We start from the raw sequence: 15,346 nt of genomic DNA on the forward strand, positions 1-15,346 counted from the left end.
CTCTGACGATTTGCACGGGTTCCTCCTGATTAGTTTTGTTCGCATTGAATTGGGATACTGCCCCACTTCACCGCATCCTTGCCTCAGCCTCCATAATATCTAGATCTATAGCTTCATCTCTAGAGTCTATCCATCAACACATCTTCCATCTTCTATCTTCATAAGTTTTATCGTCACTCGGAAAGCGAAACAGACGCGATTCATCATCTTCCCATTTGTAGGGCTCAAAGTCCGGCTCGTATCTTTTCTGAGAAGACTGGATAGGACGCCAGACTTTCTCAGCTCTCTGGACAATGCTTTCTATGTGTTCGCGTATCTCGCTGTCCTGGGTTTCTGAGAGTCCGCCATTTAGATAGTATGATACGTTGCGGACTATAGCCTGGATTCTGAGTTGGAGATTCTCCTGCTGCGCCTGTTCGTCGATGGAAAGGAGTAAAGATCGACAGAATGACTCTTTCTCGTGATCCTTTTCAGCGAGGGTACAGAGGATTGTCCTCAGATTCGAATCTTCGGCGAGATAAGTCGGCTGGAAGATGTTTTGGTCAATTTCCCTAGCTAAAATGCCAAGGATAACGACAAGGCGCATTGCTTTGGCAGCAGGAGAGTTGGAAGAAGGCAGAAGGCAGAGTGACCCGATGATGGACTATTAGCGCGCTGTCTTCTCGGAATTTGTTCCAAAATAGTTTGTCCTTCGGTTTATGTCAGGTAAAATGTTCTCACACGCAGAGTCATCGGAGGTAGAGGAGCGCCCACCTTGAGAGCTTTGTCTTCAAGATCTTGGTTCAGGATCGCATGAAGTTGTTCGATGGCATAATCCCAGAATTTGTTGAACTCGTCTCTTCTAATGAGTTGAGCTCAGTCAGTAACTTTGATGTGGGAGTGCACATTGCTGGAACTTACATCTCAACTTCGTTCACTTCCGTATGGCCGACCGTGAAGCTCTCCAGCTTTTGAAGCTTGCTTAGAGACTTTTGTTCTTCTTTCTGAAGTAAGGTTATCTGTTTCTTCAGATCTTCGTTGTTCTTTCGCTGGTCTGACAGCGCGGTTTTGAGATTCGACCCTGCACTATGCATCTTCTCAAGCCTGGTATCCCTCTCTTTCATTTTCTTCTGGAGATCGGTAATTTCAGCACAGGATTTGGCGACTTTTTCTTCTTCTTGCGAACAATTTGACTGAAGCTGCGTCACCTTAGCTCGAAGACTCTCGATCTCTTCGGTGCGCTCCTCGAGATCTTTGATCTTTTCAGCTAGAAGATACTGGAGGTTGTCTCTCTCCGTTTCGACGTTTTTCTGCATCCCCTTGAGCTTTTCACAATGATCCAAGTTTACCTGGATCGCGGCTTCTGTTTTCTCTCTGTAGACCTGAAGATCAATTTGGAGTTTTGCCAGATCTTCCTCTTTGACTCATTTTGCCGTTTCTGGTGATCGATTTCATTTAGAATGGTCGCTATATTCTGCAGCTCGGGGTTGGAACCAATCAAGGCAATATCTTTCATGACATTTTTGAGAGTACCACATTGCGAAGAATTGCCATTGAGCGGCACAAGCAGAGATTTTGCTTCTGAAGACATCATAAAATGGAAGGCAAATTTTACTAGGAAGGATAATGGCTGATGAAGGTATCAATTTACCTGGGGCATTGTGTTGCTTTATGAATGCCTCTGGTCAAGATCTTCCCGAGGTTAAAGCGCGTCTCGACCCACGGTAGTACGTCCAAATTGAGCTAAATACTGGTATCTGATTACAGGCAGACCTATCTGATGATGGCCCGCAGAAATGAGGCAAATGAGCTGAGTCGTGTATCTATGCAAGACACAGGGGTCCTTTAAGACGTGTTCTGGAGCATGCGGATAGTCGAACGGTCGGCAATATGGATAATGTAGGGATGCGAGTCATGATATGCAAATCAGACCCGGGCAAGAACAAGCGTTCTTCGCCTAATCTACTGCAAACATGCCTCGACAAGGCGTTGTCGTCGTTCTCGCGAAAGATCCCAGGTAGCCCGTCTGCGTTTGCCGAGGCCACCACGTCAGCAGTAGCCTTTTCGCATCCTGAGCCTCTGGCTCAATTCATTGATATATGCTTGAGTCGCTTGAGGCGGATGGGGTAGCGAATCAGAAGGCTGCGGGGAGTTCTCTCTATGATCTGAATTGAAGAGGACGCAGAGAAGAACACTAATACTATTATGCTCGCGAAGCTCCCTCGAGCAGTTGCCAATTCAGGCTCAATACTCGTAGTCTGTTCACTTCTGAGTCTCTTCAGAAGCTGTAAAGCGACCGTCATGAATCGCCATACTGGCAGGCGATGATAGCATCATCTTGGCGCGGGGACACAATTCAACCAGCGCAGTCAATGATCGATCGTCTAGGCAGTGATGTGCAATAGTACCTGGAGGTAATGAACCATAATAACTTCAAGGACTGTCGACATCAATTGACATTAGCGTCTTGCGGAGCCTCAAGATAGGACAAAAAGAGGGGTAATGCCGCTCTGGATTAATGTATGCATGCGAGGTCAGGGGTATTGTGCAACGTGGGTTGGACTCACTGGATACCATATAAATGAGCTAGAATGGCCCGCATCACAGTATCATGTGGCTTCGATTCTTGCCTTGTTGGGGCTAATTATGTACTGAAAGTCACAGGTTGGCTTTGCCACAAGGACAAGTAGACGAGGGTCAATAGGCAAGGTTTACAAGTTTCCTCTAAATCACTCATAGAGGGGTACAGACTGAGAAATGCCTGCCGACCCAAATCGCTGAGCTTCTGTTCATAATCAAACCTTATTAGCCTTGTCGGTCAAGTTTTTTCACAAAGCTTTGACATCTCTAGAGTCCGTAAAATCTTAGAACTCGATAGAGAGTAGTAGCATGGAAACGAAATGTGACCTCACGATCAGTTAACTGTCAACCTACGAAAGATAACAGGTCCCTAAGCCGACTTCCAAAGGAGATCAGCAAGAATTTACCCGGTTAGTCCAGCAAGCGAGCACCACTTCTTCATCTAATTTCACATAGCGTTTTTTGGTGGCAAGAGGAATCCAGGTTACCTGGGTAGTCCAGCTGACAACCTTTTCAAGCTTGATGGCATGAGCAAGAATCGGTTGAGCTAGCTTGGAGATAGACACAACTGCGATTTAAGCGTACAATAATGTAAAAATAATGAGAAAGAAACATGAACTGGTGACTGTACTCAAGTCAAAGCCCTCGGGAGTAGCTTGGAATTGTTGCTAGAGTACCCATTGAGCCCACGAAGTTAAGATTTTGTACACACAGCAAACATCATTGTACTCCAGGGTGCAAGAAATTGCCAACTGATCATGGTGCGGATCTAGGGCATATGGTGTAGAACATCTCCACACTACGTGGTACCCGCAACGATCTCGGCAGTTCAATAGGCCTGAAACCGGGAATGATTGAGTCAAGGGCAACATTTCTCTCGAAAGTCGGCTCCAGTGGTCAAAATAGCCCTTTAATTATGCCAAGCCCCATAGTTCAGCACTGCCCTTCCACTGCGTAAGCCTGGCACGGTGGCCGTCTTCGTCGCGGCAGCCAAGGCGCCGGATCAGAAATAGGTGCGCAATGACGGAGACTTGAATGTGACAGCTGAGAGTATCACGGACGCTGTCCCCGATTTGTCTAGTCTGGCGTACTCTGTAGGGACTACTTTTGGAGCAGGCGGTTTCAGTCTCAGAACTTACGCTTGCGATCCCAAAATACGTACAGGTGCCGCTGCATGATCGCCGGGGGGACACGCGTAGTCCGACGAAGCATGAGCTATAACGACCTGGCGATGGTAATGAATATCTGAATGCCGGAAAGCTTCGTCGCAATAGCACTAGAAACTCAACAAGCGCCTTCGTGCCGATCATCGGCGGCCCGGCCACTTTACACTTGCTACGGCTGACATCAACATGGCTTTGCATCGTGTTAGACTTGCATGTTGCTATCGTACGCAGACTGGGCTGTTTTTCATCGTCAAGTTCAACAATCTAGATCAACTCTTCAGGTGTAGACCCCAGGTCTTGTGGATTTGGGCTTCGGTGGCAATTCAGGGGCATGTTGTCGGAAATCCCCCCCCCCCCCAAACTGTGTCAACACACAGCCTGGACCGAAGACGGCCCGGTGAAACGACCCCACAGTTCGAGCAAAAAAGCTTGTCAGGGCTGAAAAGGCTGAAAAGCCTTTTTGCAAGGACTGTCATCCGGCTCGTCAAGACCTAAGCGTTCCTCGAAAAGAGAGTGGAGGCTTCAGAAAGACAGATACGCCATCGCCTTCAGTGTAAGTGGCCGAGATGCAATGTCGTACATGTGCAACACCATCCACGAGATAGCTATAGAAGAGAAAGGTAGACGCCCACGTCTGGCTGATATTTTTCGAGCCAATATTGCAGTTGTGACCATGATTCAGACAATGGACGACTCTGGGTATTCCACTTCAATCCACTCCGCGTCTCGCCCTGCGGGGCCAAAATCGACCAATCAATACATTTTCGAGCATTTAAAAATCCCCAAATCCAATTTCTTTTCTATTGCATGTCCTCCTTTCCACGGTGACAAAGACCTTGGCTTGAGGTGGACTATGGGTAAAATAACAGGAACAGGCATAGCCCGACTCCACTCACTGGCAAGTTCAGAATGAATCTTTTATACAAAGTGTTCGAGTGTTCGGCAGCTAGGGGAGTGGCCCGGGGGGAGATTACGCGCCCACTTTCAACGACCGCGTAATAGTGCGATCTCAGATTTAGGTTGCCGGCAAGATTCGATAAACGGGTGGGCCTAAGGTCAGGCACATCACCAATAATCAGCCATTCTTGTTGTAGCCAATATCCGCTAGCTCCAGAGCACACGTCAACCAAAGCGTTAGCCCTGACTCCGATGCGCTCCCACTTTGACGCCCAGTTTGGAGCCTGTCCGAATACTTATAACACCATAATATTGAAGCCTTAGTGTCATTAATTAAAATCGTAGGCTAGTCCCCCCTTCTTGTCCTTTACACTTTTCTTGCATCTTTCTCGGAAGTATCACTCCTGCCATTCATTTACATAGTCACTCATTTCCCAGACCTTTCTATCAGGCTCTACGAGCCTAACGGTGCTTCCCGACTTTCACCGAAAAATAATTTCTCGTGCGAGATGCGCTTCACCGAGTCTGTTTTGCTGCTGGCAGCGCTGACCAGCGGTACTCTCGCCGGTCGTCATGGTCACTATCAGGGCCGCCACGAGGGCCATGCCCGTCGCCAGGCTGAGGCTGAGGTTGATAACACTGTCACCGTTACCGCCATGTCCACTATCATTGACTGCCCTTGCACCGAAAGCTTCAGTGTCCTGGCGACCCCGACGCCCGTGGCGGCTGTTGAAGTCTTGACCAGCTCTACTCCTGTCTGGTCTTCATCCTCGTCTATTGCATGGACCTCCTCTACTTTGAGCTCCATCGTTGTGCCCACAACCACTATCACTATCGAGTCATCTTCTTCCACTCTTGTGTCGAGCATATCAACCGCCGTTGAGTCTACTACTTACATCGTTGAATCGTCGACCTCTACTATCACACCGACCACGACCACTTCTGCTGAGACTTCCACTACGGACTCCGCTAATGCTGCCTGGACCGCAACTCCCGCCAGCGGTGAGTTTTCCACCGCCGGCTTCGGTACCGTCACCAACTCCTCCGGCTCCGGCGACACCTACACCGGCAATGTTGGCAGCCCCTACGGCTCCAATATCCAGAGAGTCGACAGCTCCGTAGCCAGCGAGTATAAGTACGTCGTCGAGTTCACCGGTTCCAACAGCGAAGACTGGCTCGTCGTCATCTGGAACAAGATCGGCCCTGACGGAGCCATGGACGGCTGGTACGGAAATGCCTGCCACAACTTCACCATCGCCGCCGGCGAAACTGTCTACTATGCTTTTGATGTCGACTCCCAGGGAGGTTGGACCGCCCACAAAGACTCCATCCCCACCAACACCTACGGCAGCTACGCTTCCACTTGGGCCGAGTTTGATTTCGGCTCGACTGCAAACGATGGCTGGTCTGGCTTCGATGTCTCTGCCATTACTGCCCAGGAGGCCAATATGTCTGTCCAGGGTATGAAAATCTGCAGTAAGATCACATCAACCACGTGTTCGTCCATCACCACTGCTGCGGGCACTGTTAGCAATGCCTATACCGCTTCCGAAGCTGATATCGGTGGTATTGGTGGTAACCTGTCTTCGGGGCCTGTGCGTCTTGCTGTTACTCTGGATTACTCAGGATAAACGAGATTAGATAATGGGCGTCGAGGAGGAGGAGAAGGTGTATTTCCATTCTATCTTTCTTGTATCCACACCTCGTCGTATATGAAGGGGTGATTTGGTGTTCGGTAATATCTTAGCGGTATACCCTTTTCTGGCATTTTACTTTCACTATTTGCATATTGCAATTTATCTGACCTACTACGTGGTTCAAAAATCTATTATGATTATTATGACATGAAACTTCAGGTAATAGCCTTCGATTGTGAGCAAAAACAACATGGAAGCAATGGCCGATACTCAAGACTGGAATTCATCTCAAGCAATGGTCATTTGATGATTTGATGCTTTAATATAATGCAATGAACCACTTTCAAGCCTGTCGACCCTCGGGAAGCCTTTAGCGTTGGTATCACTCACTTCTCCATGACGATCATAGGGCCCACGATCTCTAAGGGTGCCATTGGTAGAATTTATTTCGAATGAGTTTCCGTAATCAAGCTAAATTCAGGAAGTAATAAGATGAAGAAGTATCCAAGCCTAATTCCGCGGCACAGACCGGCTCGAAAGTCTCCTGTAGAAGGTATTATCAATGCAAAGCACGTATTGCTCTAGATGATGAATAAGCCTCTCACCCGCCGGTAGACCCAGAAAGACCCGACATCTATTCTTCTGTCGCATTTGAGGCCTATTTAATGTTTCTGGGCTAAACATGATGGTCTAAGTAGGCCTACTCACTTGATTTTGCAGGTTTCTCCTTCTGTATTTCTTTCTAGACATCTCTTCGAAAGATGTTGAAGTCCTCTCCTTGTTACTTCTCTCATAAATAATCATTGAATCCATTTCTAGACTGTTTCTTCTTTTCGTCGTCATGTGTATACAACAAAACTCCGACTTTATATCTATTTTCAAAACTAGCCCACGTGGTGACCAAGTTCTGGCCTCGACAGATGCCTTATCTTGTGTTCTATAAGTAATCCCACTACACTCCTTCTCAAAATCATCTCGTAGAGACCAGCCGATGCTTGCCGATGTGTGGCTATGAGATCTATCTGCGACATTGTTAGGACAAGAATGTTGCTGTGTTGTACGGTCAATTTACGATTTCCCGTGACAGCCCGGCCGGGGCGAGTCCTGAAAAGGCCCAGGCCAGAAATGAGACCTTGCAGGTCTTAATGTAATAGCCCTAGCTCGGCGTCTTGCAGCTTGTCAATGTTGATATAAACCTGCATCTCCATCCAAGCCAGAAGACTCTGCCGGCTTCCACAGGTTACTGCGTGGCCTTGATGTATTTCCACGAATTGTATTCATTAGATAATTACTTTAAAGCTTCACCCGAGATAAGAGATTTTTTTTCTGCCGGCTTGACCAACTCCATCCTGCCTCCGTCCTACCTCACATTCTCCCTGTCGCTCGGCACTTGACGCAGTCTAGGGTTGGTGCCGAGTCCGGGAGTTGGCGTTGGACGAGAGGACAATGGGAAAATTACACAGGTTTCTATGAGACTTCATATGATCGATCAAACTTGGTAATACTTGTGCCGTCATCAAGCGTGTCAACTGTCTCCACCAACTTGTACCCTCCCCACCGAGGCAGAAGCACAGTCCACACATACCAATAGAAGATTGCCAAGAGAATCCTGTTTTTCATCCATTAGTATCTTGCAACTCATTTTGATGGTACGCACAAACTAATCCCAACTATAGCATACGTTGCATAGAAGAAGTCCACGTCACCTTGCCAATTGGGCGGTGGGATAAAGGGAGCCGCAAGCAAGGCGAGGCATACCACAATGCGCAAAAACACAGCTGGAAGCCACGCTTTATATGGGCGGACACGATATGGCTCTTTGTATCGCAGTATCAACAGACCAATGGTCACGGCTAAGCCAAATATTGTACCAGGGTATCCTTCAACGTCTAGGATGAAGTTGTAGACATCTCCTTGTGGAGGTAATGTGATCACCAGCAGAGAAGGAATATAGTGGACAATCAAGCCGCCAAGGGGACTGCCAAATGGTCGTGAGGACGAAAGCAGTTTTTGCCAGGGTAGAAACCCTTGGCGTGCTATCTCTTGGTTGACGCGTGCCAAGGCAAAAGTCACCACCATTACATTTCCTGCGGCGGAAATGGCGATGGCAAGTGGGAAGATTGTTCTGCCGATGCGCTCACCAAAGAGTCGTTGGAACAACAAAGCAGCCACCAGCTCTCCACTGTTCTTAATCTCTTCCAGTGGAACGACCAGTAGGTAGGATACGTTGGCCAGCAAGTAAAGGCCACCAGCTGTCAGTAAAGCAGTCGGACAAACAGTTTCAACGTCCGAACTGGATCTTTCACTTCATTCAAAACGTTGTTGACGTTGTTTAGTCCGGCATAGGAGTATATCACCTTGAAGAGCGATGTCGATAAAAGACTCCAGCTCCAATTTGAACCTTCCCATAGATAGTCCCAGGAGATAAACAGTGCTGTTTCTTTCCCTGGAGACACACTAATAGCGCCTCCAAAGAAGTGAAGAAGGAGGACCCAGACACCGGTCAACGACATTGCGCCGATCAAAAAGAGCTTGACCCAACCAAGGGCATTCTGAATCGCTATTCCAGTCTTCAAGAACCCACCATGAATGATCGTAACGGCAGTCAAAAGTCCAACAGCGAAGACCGTCTGTTGCAGATCTGTCGGCTCGACATAAAATGCAAATAAAACATATTTTGGAAAGATAATGCTGTTGCTTGCTGTGAACCCGAGGACCACCGCTTGCACAAAGATCAACGTCGACGCAAGAAATCGCGGTCGCGGATAAGTATACTCCAAGTAGACCTTGTGAGACACTTAGCTCATTTATACTTTTTAGCTGGTCGGATAGAATGTACCGTATCACCTCCCGATTGAGGCAGCATACACCCGTACTCCAGTGAAACCGCCATACCACATGCCGCTAGAACCGTGCCAACAAGCCATACCAGCAAAGTCAGCCCAATACTACCAGCAGACTTGACGATGGATCCCGGCGTGGCGAAAATGCCGCTTCCAATGACTCGAGAAACCACTAAGATGTACGCGCTGGCCCAGCTGAGACTTTTTCCATGATTTGATCCCGGGAGACTGTCTGGATATTCAGCGGGGAAGTCTGCCTGAACATTATTTTCGGGTTGTGTTTGGTAGCTGTTTGACTCTAACAAAGGTTGTGTTTCACTATGCGTCATGGTCCTTGACTCAACTGGTCGCGTCGGATCGGGCGGATTCAGTGTGATATTTACCGTCTAAACTGATCTATTTCTGATATTCAAGTGAGAATAAGATGGTGGGAAGAACAAAAGACTATCTTTGAAGATCTTCAAAAATGAGATGTGTCTGATAGCGCTGCTTGGAAATCAACGCGTTCTAAGAGTTGTGTCTTAGCACGTCATCGGGGTGAAATGTTGTGTTTGCGCTTCTTGCATTACGCCTGACAGTATTGCAAATATTGTGTCTTGATGGCGGAAATGGCGATCAACATGCTGTGAGACAGAGCTGAAACCACAAAGGACAACGTAATATGCAGAGAACATCGATCAGATCCCGACAAGTCTGCATCTTCAGCCCTGAGTCTACGTACGGATCTTCGTTTTGCACCATATCATTGCCCTCTCTATCTTTAAAACGTGGCCCCTTCCAGACATTGAAACACCTGAGAGGAGTCATGATTGAGTCTGGCCGGTCAAGTTTAGAATGCGATTCATTTGTTGTCACATTGCGCTTGGCGAAGCGCCCGGTTGCGGAGGTCATCAGTGACATGGCAATTCTAATTGGCTTAGACGCCATGAATTGACTTACTTTCTGATTAAAGGTCAAGGATCAATACTGATGTGACGCACCTTCGTAGTTTAATCAAGTAGAATTGATCCCCAGAATCCTCCGGCGGCTCTCTACAAACCCCTGCTACAACTTGTGTCTATTAAATTTGATACTTTTGGTCCTCTTTCAACCGAGCTCACTTGCTCCATTGATTATGCGCCGTCTAAAGAGAAACCACATTCGCCGTTTCGAAGGATCCTTGGTCGGTTCGAGAATAAGTTAGAGCAAAAGGCATCACAATCATCAAATCAATCACCAGGCTGAGGGAAAGCAGCACAGCAGCCGCGTAAGCGACAAAGCATCATTATTGATAGATCCAAACTAGCTGTGAGCCGGTGGACCCAGGGAACTACTGAACTTGATACCCGCTGTCGCGAAATTGTCCAAAGGGAAACTTTCCTTCTAAGCAAATGCTGTCGAGCTACACAACCTATATAAAAGGTCGACTATCCGCATAAGCAGAAAAAGAAGATCCAGCAATCTCGTGATGAATGGTTGAGGGTTTAAGGAGCTCAAGACTCTGAGACAGGTTTACTAGACCGTAGAAAGCCGCATTTATATTCACAATGATCATTGTCTTTCTCGTCGCTTCAAATAAGCATTTATTTCGACACAGGAGAAGCCACAACGGTATCCTACTCCTCGATTATGCGAAGACTGTGCGAGTCGTGGTGGTTGCTGTAGTAGAGGTTGTGGATGCTGTCAAAAACCTCGCAGTGACTTTCGCCTCACAGGGCATGGCCATTGTACCAAGTTTCGCGGCTGTTATTTTCAAGCCCGTGGCTTTGAGCTGGATGAGACACAAGAGAAGCTATTGAATATGGTTTCCATTTTGTTGTCCAGCAAGATTGATCGCTATGGCCTGAGGATGTTTTATTCCTACGTTTATGGGATCATCTTGTTTTGAGCACGAACTTCCTAACAAACGCCAGTCATAGCTTATAGGTTCCTTGGAAAAAATGATAGAAGAATTAAATAAGAGTCACTCGCTGTGCTCTATCGTCGCAGGTGCTACACAAAGAGCATAATGGCTCATCCTTTGTTCCGCCTTGGGTAAATTGATGTATACCGGTGGAAAATGAGGCCATGCGGCTATGACCTCTTATCGTACATATTGCGATTTCGGGCTGCAGCTTCCATGTCCGCCCTGACCTGGACAGGTATGCCTCGTCTATGCTTTGTGATTTAATTAAAATCGTCTCAAGATTAACGCCGGAGTAAATCAAATGCTAGACGACTAATCCAATTGGACACCGCCAAGAGTTCGACCTGATTACTAAGGTCCTGCTGGCCAAAAATGGCTTATGTCAGCATTGGTGGACCACGGCGTTAATCACCGCCGCTTATCTCCGTACTATTCCTTCTTCCTGCATGCGCGATCCTGTCATCATGGATGTCACGTTCAAGCCTGGGGCGAGCACCTTGGAGGCTGCATGGGAGCTTCAGTCATGGACAGATTCCCCTAAGACAGAGGTGGTACCTATTTCGACCCCTTCTGAGGCCACGACGGCTCCCCCAGATACTGACCAGGTTGCTAAATCGGAATCTTTGCTGCCCTCAAATGTGCCAACTCCGAAAGCCAAATCACCTCTCATCGATGGAATTTCTGGGGGTTTCAACCATGATGACACAAATGCGCTTGTCGGAAGTCCAAATACGTCCTTTCATGGCTCTGATGCTCACATGAGTACATCGCAATGCAACGGTTCTACAAACGTGAAATCATTAGATTCGATGGATACCACGCCAGACTCTTCGGCATTTTTGAATCATACGCCTGATGCATTACCCATTTCAAACACAGTACAGCCCAAGAGACAACACGAGGACTTCGGACCACTACTTGCTATAGGAACACTCCGGCAGACAGATTCTCAATTACAAGACGTTCAGCTGCTGGAAGCACATCATTGGATCCGCTACCAGGCTCTCCATGGAAGTTCCAATGCTAGAATTTATGTCGACCCAAGACTTGCCCATCAAAACAACACACAGCGCTCCATCAAAAACTTGAGAAACGCTTTCAAAGTAGTGATGTCCAAGATCGACCCTTCACCTGAGGCTTGGCACGGGAAGAGAGATTCAAATAACTCAGACGCACTATCCAGTGGCGAGGATGATGAATCGTTGTGGTACATATTCAACACTTTACAAGATCCAAACCCACAAGTGGACACTGTCAAAGACGGCCCCTCGCGCAAAGCCATGTCATATTTGTTGTCTGATGAAGATTTCTCAGAGTATGGCCTGAAGAGTCCTCTCTATCCGTACCAGCGTCGCTCAGCTGCCATGATGGTGCAACGGGAGGTGCAGCCGGCGCGAATGCTTGATCCGCGTCTGCAGGCGTGTTCCAGTCCAACGGGTCTTGAATATTTTTACGACAAGGAAGATGGATGGATTACCCTTCAGAAGGAGATGTATGATGAGGCTGTGGGAGGTAAGATCTTGTTCTGGTCTCCATGGAAAGTCACTTTTAACGTGTGAACTAGGTATCCTTGCAGAAACTATGGGCTGCGGGAAAACATTGATTTGTCTTGCCGTCATCTGGGCCACCCGAGGGCATTTTCCAAAAATACCCATTGAGTACTTACCGGAAATACCTGTCCGTGAACAGACAGGATCTCTCATGGAGATGGCAGCCGCTGCAGCCGGACGAAAATCCCTGCCCTGGAAAGCCCATTTCATTGAGACAGAACAAGATGGCCAACTTTATAGCCGCTGTGTCAAGGCCTGTGAAACTAATCGTGGATTTTACGAGATTGCGCCGCCTGCGATAAGACACCAAGTCCGGCTGACCACGACTTTTACACGTCCTCCGCCAAAGCGCATTCGCCTCTGCTCTGGAACACTGGTCATCGCCCCCAACAACTTGGTTGATCATTGGGTTCGCGAGATCAGTGTCCACACTGAAGGTCTCAAAATCCGAGTATTGCGACAAGGAGCTGATAAAACACCATCAGCAGACGAACTTCTGGAGTTTGACATTGTGCTCTTCTCAAAGACTCGCTTTGAACGAGAAGTGGGCGAGCCTGTCAATAATCGGCGCAACACATTTGTCCAGGTTGACTCACCCCTGACAGAGCTCCACTGGCTTCGTGTCATTGTCGATGAAGGGCACAATGTCGCAGGCCATGGCTCGAAGACTAACATGATTCACATGCTCGGTCAGCTGCATTTTGAGCGTCGTTGGGTCATCTCTGGAACACCATCTGAGAATCTCATCGGACTGGAAGTTAGTCTTGCATCTCACGAGGCTTACACCAGCGACACAGAATCTCCTGAAGAGATCGCTGCGGCTGTACTGCAAGGCCGCAAGAAGACTGGAAGTGCGAGCGAGAGGGAGTTGAAAGATCTGGATAGACTGCGGCGCATGGTGATTGAATTTCTAGATCTGAAGCCTTGGTCGAATTGTCCTACCGATTGGACGAAATACGTCAAACCGAAGGGCAAAGATGGTACCCGACGAAAATCTCCAGCCATTCGTGCCACACTGCAAGGTCTCGTGGTGAGACATCAGGATGACACTGTCAACCGTGAGATCACTCTTCCAAAGCTCTACAATAAAACAGTCCATTTGGAACCGACTTTCCACGACCGGCTGTCGATCAATTTGTTCCTATTCGGTCTTGCTGTGAATTCCATCACATCGGAGCGTCAAGGCCCAGATTACATTTTCGACCCTAGTAATAGGAGGCACCTCAATCAGACTATCACCAATTTGCGCCAGGCTGGCTTCTGGTGGGCAGGATCAGAAACGGACCCTCAGGAAACCATCAACCATGCGCTCAAGTACATGGAAGTCAACCGAGAGAAGATGAAACCCCCGGATATTGAGCAGTTGAGCCGCGGAATGGATATCGCCCGTCTGGCATTGGAATGCAGTAGCTGGTGCGAATTCAAACAGCTACATGAGCTTGGTGTTTTTATCAGAGACTTCCCAGCAGACCACAAAGCCCACTGGGCACTTGATCGCGCGAACCCAGACCGGGAGCCGCTACTTATGGGCATCACCCAAGCTCGTCATGCCCAGCAATTCGTTACGGAACATCTTCGGGCACACGATCCTTCTGACGGATTGTCTTCAAGAGGTCTCAGGGTCAGATTTGAACTCCAGAAGCGTGATAAAGGGGCTACTGCCACGAAGGGTGCACCAGAGTCGACCAATACATCTGCCGTCCCTGGGCAAATGAGCCATGGCGCGAAGCCTAAGAGCAACAAGTCCCCAAAGAAGACTTACTCTCGCAAGATCCTGAGGAGTCTTTCCAAGGATTCACCCCTCATGAAGACCCACTTCATCGCCACTGCCTCCGCGAAGCTCACGTACCTGCTGGACCGAGTATGGGAGCTTCAAACGCAAGAAAAGATCATCATCTTTTACGACAACCCCAACACCGCCTTCTGGATAGCCGAAGGTCTCGAACTCCTCGGCATCGAGTTTCGTATCTACGCAAGTACACTGAAAACTGATCTTCGCGAACAGTATTTAAATCTGTTCCGTGAAACAAGTGAAGTTCGCGTCCTCCTTATGGATCTACGACAAGCCTCCCACGGTCTCCACCTTGTACAAGCCTCTCGAGTATTCATCGTTAACCCCATCTGGCAACCAACCGTCGAAAGCCAAGCTATTAAACGTGCCCATCGACTTGGCCAGACCAGGCCAGTCTACGTCGAAACACTCGTTCTCCGAGACACATTGGAAGACCGCATGCTCCGCCGACGAAAGGAAATGTCAGAGGCTGAGATGCAGAATGCGGAGAAGAGTCTACTTGATGACCACGCTATGAGCGACATCATTCAGCGAGAGCCTTTCCTGGCCATGCCTGTTGAAGGAGATTCCGAGATGGCGCTTTTGCAGTATGCCACTGGATTCTTTGATAAACATTCCCTTCCAATTCCCGATGAGGAAGTTGAGGGCAAGCGAGATCTATTGAAGCGGACTCAGCAGATGGAAGAGTCCGATGCTGACTCCGATGCATTTCCTCCGGTAAGCCCTACGCCTAAGAGACCGCGCATTGGTTTTGCATCATCTGTCCAAGTTTTCGAGGATATCGATGGGCCTTTACCCAAGGGGACCCCAAAGAAGTCTCCAGAGAGGCGGGTATCATTGTTCAATCCCGGGTTGTAATTTTCAAGCACGGCGCTGGTGGATCACTGTAAAATACCCAATAGACACGTATTGATGATATTCCGTGCTGAGCTCTTGCTCTTCATTTCCTCACTCCATGAACGTAATCTCGAACCCTGTATAGATCAAGATCGCGATGGAGAAGAGATAAGATAACGA

General features: G+C 48.2%; 5 protein-coding genes across 5 annotated transcripts; 3 read left to right on the plus strand and 2 right to left on the minus strand.

The window, feature by feature from the left end:
* Window positions 1-896: 896 nt before the first annotated feature.
* Window positions 897-1,295, minus strand: N7477_005339 (uncharacterized protein; the record flags this gene model as incomplete). Its single annotated transcript, XM_056967002.1, has 1 exon — window positions 897-1,295. One exon carries the CDS (start codon window positions 1,293-1,295, stop codon window positions 897-899), a length of 399 nt encoding a protein of 132 aa, XP_056821756.1.
* A 3,836-nt stretch (window positions 1,296-5,131) lies between these two features.
* N7477_005340 (uncharacterized protein) lies at window positions 5,132-6,253 on the plus strand (the record flags this gene model as incomplete). Its single annotated transcript, XM_056967003.1, has 1 exon — window positions 5,132-6,253. The coding sequence occupies one exon, from the start codon at window positions 5,132-5,134 to the stop codon at window positions 6,251-6,253; it is 1,122 nt and encodes a 373-aa protein (XP_056821757.1).
* Window positions 6,254-7,726: 1,473 nt separating this feature from the next.
* Window positions 7,727-9,431, minus strand: N7477_005341 (putative methionine permease; the record flags this gene model as incomplete). Its single annotated transcript, XM_056967004.1, has 4 exons — window positions 7,727-7,868; window positions 7,917-8,511; window positions 8,718-9,045; window positions 9,099-9,431. 4 exons carry the CDS (start codon window positions 9,429-9,431, stop codon window positions 7,727-7,729), a joined length of 1,398 nt encoding a protein of 465 aa, XP_056821758.1.
* A 1,197-nt stretch (window positions 9,432-10,628) lies between these two features.
* N7477_005342 (uncharacterized protein) lies at window positions 10,629-10,880 on the plus strand (the record flags this gene model as incomplete). The annotated part of the gene is made up of 1 exon (XM_056967005.1): window positions 10,629-10,880. The coding sequence occupies one exon, from the start codon at window positions 10,629-10,631 to the stop codon at window positions 10,878-10,880; it is 252 nt and encodes an 83-aa protein (XP_056821759.1).
* A 571-nt stretch (window positions 10,881-11,451) lies between these two features.
* N7477_005343 (DEAD/DEAH box helicase) lies at window positions 11,452-15,187 on the plus strand (the record flags this gene model as incomplete). Its single annotated transcript, XM_056967006.1, has 2 exons — window positions 11,452-12,499; window positions 12,552-15,187. The coding sequence occupies 2 exons, from the start codon at window positions 11,452-11,454 to the stop codon at window positions 15,185-15,187; spliced, it is 3,684 nt and encodes a 1,227-aa protein (XP_056821760.1).
* Window positions 15,188-15,346: the final 159 nt, after the last annotated feature.

This window comes from Penicillium maclennaniae (genome assembly GCF_028827695.1).
Source record: "Penicillium maclennaniae strain IBT 15551 chromosome Unknown utg000005l:1.0-2652337.0:1.0-2654196.0, whole genome shotgun sequence".
NCBI classification, from domain to species: domain Eukaryota; kingdom Fungi; phylum Ascomycota; class Eurotiomycetes; order Eurotiales; family Aspergillaceae; genus Penicillium; species Penicillium maclennaniae.